The following is a 3,454-nucleotide window of genomic DNA, read 5'->3' on the forward strand; positions in this document are numbered from 1 at the left end:
CAAGACAAGTTAACGTGGTTCGGCTGCAACACAACCTACATCTCGAGAATATGGTTCTCGAACACATGACTTGCAAATTTTATAATTTATTGATTCTCATGCATGAGGTAAGGCCTGCTTTTATTAATTAAAGAGGTGGATTGCAATTGAGATCCGAAAAAGGTAAACCTTGATTAGATTTGGCAAGGAAATAGCTGTCAACAGTTCTCTTAGATTGTGGTGGATGCCTTTGTTTATCATTATCAACAGTGGAAGGTTGCATATTGCCCAACGGTGCATTGTTATCAACGAGAGCAGGGGGGAGACCTAGGGCGAATCACCACGCGGGGATGAGATCATGAGAGGAAAGAGAATAAAAGGAGGGAAATGAAAAAAGAAAAGTACGTTTTGTTACACACAGACACAGATGATAGTCCAAAACCTCTGTTTAGACAAGTGTGGATGACACTAAAACTGGGTTTTGCCAAAATCAGAATCCAGTTTTAACAAAACCTGGTTTTTATAATAAACTTGAAAAACTTAATTCCCCATGTTTTTAATGCATCTTTGCCCCATTACTTCAAGTTTTTGTTTTTTTCTTTCAAACATCCAAACAAGGTTTTAAAAATTTTGAGACTTTTTTAACTAAGTTTTGACGAAGCCTGATGATAAAGGGTGTTACCCAAACGCCCCAGGTACTGTTGGTTTATTTTGTGAGTAAATGGTGGCAGGGAAGCTACCGGACCCACCACCTCTTTCTTGATTTGAAAGACGCAATAACAAAAAGGACATCAATGTAGACGTCTGCAGACTAATTACTTTGTACGACAATTTTCCGTCTACTGAGGTAACCTATCTCTGACGCTTTCCCTCTTGAAGAAGGAGGAAATAGCTTACGTTCTTGTCATTGTACTTGTACTACTACTACCTGGTTTAGAAGAGATTATAACTGTGACTGCTCGGAAAGGAAAAATATGCTGTTCCTTTTTCCTTTTTGGAGATTCGGTTACAAATTCCCCTTGTTTACTTCTACTTCGCTTTTGATTGGATCAGTCCAGGACGTTTCTGAGTTTCATGGCTTCCACCATCCTTTTCTTTCTTCTGAGAATCTTGTTATCGGGTGGTTCTCTGAATTGGTGGTAATCTATAGAAAGAAAAGTAGAAAGAAGTCCCTTTCCGGGTGAAACCACCTGTCTGTCTTTTTCTCTTTCAGCTTCCAATCGTTCGAGGACTGCCTAATCTTAGTTGCCCGTGTGTTCGTTTTTTGCAGGTGGTCTATATAGAATTAAGTATAAAGGGAAAAGAGAGAAATCTTTCTGGATGAACTAATTGGCTGTCTTCTTCTTCTTGATTCAGTTTCTTATAGATTGAAGGGTTCTAATTTGAGACGTTGGTATGTTTGACTTCTTATTTTTGCTCTAAAACCATTTCAGGGAGCCTCTACTCATTCCGTTCTCTGAAAGTTTTTCTTCGTTTGCAGTTGATCAGGATCTTAGCTTTCCTCACGGTTCTTGAGTAGGATCGAATTGCTGAACTGATTCTGATGTGAAGATTGCTTTATGTCTTCCTTTTTCTCGTTTTCTGATGAGAGGAAAAGCTGTACCTCTCTGGGCAGGCCATGTTTTGCTATCTGAGAAGATTTGAACGTTTACAATACTGCAAGTCCTGTGCTGATTATCCGTCAGTATAAGCTGTATATTTGTGCCTTAAATCTATGAAATTTCTCTTACTCTGCTAGAGTTAATCTGTTCTTTCACCTACCCCCTTTCTGTCAATCTGAAACTTTCGACTGTTTGGATACAGGTATGTGATACCTTACATGAATCTGAGGTAATTAGTAACTGTTTAACTTCGAGCATTCTCTAATAATATCTGGGAGAAATCAGATGCCTAAGGTGCTGTTGCAGTTGCCCATGTCGCAAAAGTGAGAAGAAACTGAAATTCCCCATGATTCGCTGAAGTGGGCTTCACTCTGAACAAGATGGATGATGCTGAATCCAGGTCTTATGATGATGGAATCATGGTTCACCATGAAAACTCCACCAGTTTTTGTCAGTCATCATCTTCAGAAGACCTTCGGCTGGATCATCAGTTCAGGAAGAACACAGCTTGTATGCACACACACATTTGTCATCACACGCACACCCAAGTTTTTGCCCCAGCGTCAGACGGTGGGAAAGAACAGAAACAGAGCCTCATAACCAAGCCAAGGAAAACTTCAGGGAACAAAGAAGCAGTGAGGAAGTACAGGGAGAAGAAGAAAGCACACGCTGCTTACTTAGAGGAGGAGGTTAAGAAACTACGGGCTTTGAATCAGCAACTGGTAGGGAAACTGCAGAGCCAGGCGTGTCTGGAAGCAGAGGTGCTGAGGCTGAAATCTCTGCTGCTAGAGTTAAAGGACAGGATTGGTATTGAACTCGGCGCCATTCTTCCTTCCCAAAGAACTCGTGCAGGAACCTTCAAGGAAGGAGATGGCAACCCACCATTTGGTTGCCATGCCAACGCAGATCGAAACCCGGCGACCGGCGGGCAAGAAGGAACCTGTACTGCACCTGTTGTTTCCAACTGTGCAGTTAACATAAATGGGGATGATGCAGATTGTTTGGGGAATATTGGGGGTCACCATGAACAGATGATTCCGAGCTCCAACTGTGGAGGGTAGAGGCATATATTTGCATTCTAGGCTTCTCTTGTATCTAGTACTGACTGAACCTGATAAAACACTAGATGGGGACATTGCTGATGTTATGAGGGGAAATTTATGAACATGAGCATTGCGATTGTGCAATTTGCTGTAATGCATGTTGTACGATGGAAAGGTCTCTTAGTTCCGATCGGAAATGCTGGGAGATAGGCTCTCCTCTTTAAACTTGAAATGTACATTAAAAAAAGAAGGGTTCCAGTGAGCATCAAGAATCAAGCGACTAAAGAAACAAAACTGGAGAACTCTGCAACTCCAAAAAGAAAAAGAAAATCAGAAAACAGCTTTAAGTGAGGAAAGGTCTCTTAGTTTCCATGGAGAAAGAGAAGCTAAATGATGAGGAATAAGAATCTTAATCGGAACCATATTCTTCCCTCTGCGTGAGGGCATTGGTCTTTGCTTAATTTGTAAACCCCATATGTGAGGGAAAATAAGGTTTTACTGTGGGAACTTCTCAACTAGAAGGGTTTTCTCCCATGTCTTATTCGCACGACCTGAGAAAAAGTGGATCACCTAAACAAAAAAAAAAAAAGAAAAAAATGGCAAAGTTAACTGTCACAAGAAACGAAGTTTTGCCAATAAAAAATTTATTCCTCTCGAAAGAGATGAAAATTTTTTCCTTAGCAAAGGGGATTGGACAGACAAAATTTATCGTGAAAGAACTTTTTTTTCAAAAAAAATAAAAAAAAAGAAAGGAAAAATGTGATTGATGAGGAGATCAAACATTTACATGTACACAACAAATTCATTATCTCATATTATTGTTATTATAAT

At 40.0% G+C, this 3,454-nt stretch overlaps 1 protein-coding gene across 3 annotated transcripts; it reads left to right on the top strand.

The window, feature by feature from the left end:
- Positions 1–958: 958 nt before the first annotated feature.
- LOC116260065 (basic leucine zipper 23-like) lies at positions 959–3,232 on the top strand. Of its 3 annotated transcripts, none has more exons than XM_031638144.2 (4): positions 959–1,159; positions 1,250–1,372; positions 1,460–1,672; positions 1,783–3,232. In XM_031638144.2, exon 4 carries the CDS (start codon positions 1,961–1,963, stop codon positions 2,639–2,641), a length of 681 nt encoding a protein of 226 aa, XP_031494004.1. In that variant the 5' UTR covers positions 959–1,159; positions 1,250–1,372; positions 1,460–1,672; positions 1,783–1,960; the 3' UTR covers positions 2,642–3,232. The 3 variants fall into 3 exon arrangements, with proteins under 3 accessions (XP_031494004.1, XP_031494003.1, XP_031494002.1); XM_031638143.2 differs by having other exon boundaries at positions 1,460–1,659; XM_031638142.2 differs by having other exon boundaries at positions 959–1,171; positions 1,460–3,232.
- The last annotated feature ends 222 nt before the right edge of the window (positions 3,233–3,454 follow it).

Source organism: Nymphaea colorata, chromosome 9 (assembly GCF_008831285.2).
Source record: "Nymphaea colorata isolate Beijing-Zhang1983 chromosome 9, ASM883128v2, whole genome shotgun sequence".
Lineage (NCBI taxonomy): Eukaryota > Viridiplantae > Streptophyta > Magnoliopsida > Nymphaeales > Nymphaeaceae > Nymphaea > Nymphaea colorata.

What these genes read in the sequence shown, in the direction of transcription:
- LOC116260065 (XM_031638142.2), top strand. Translation starts at nt 1,961, where the DNA reads ATGGATGATGCTGAATCCAGGTCTTATGATGATGGAATCATGGTTCAC.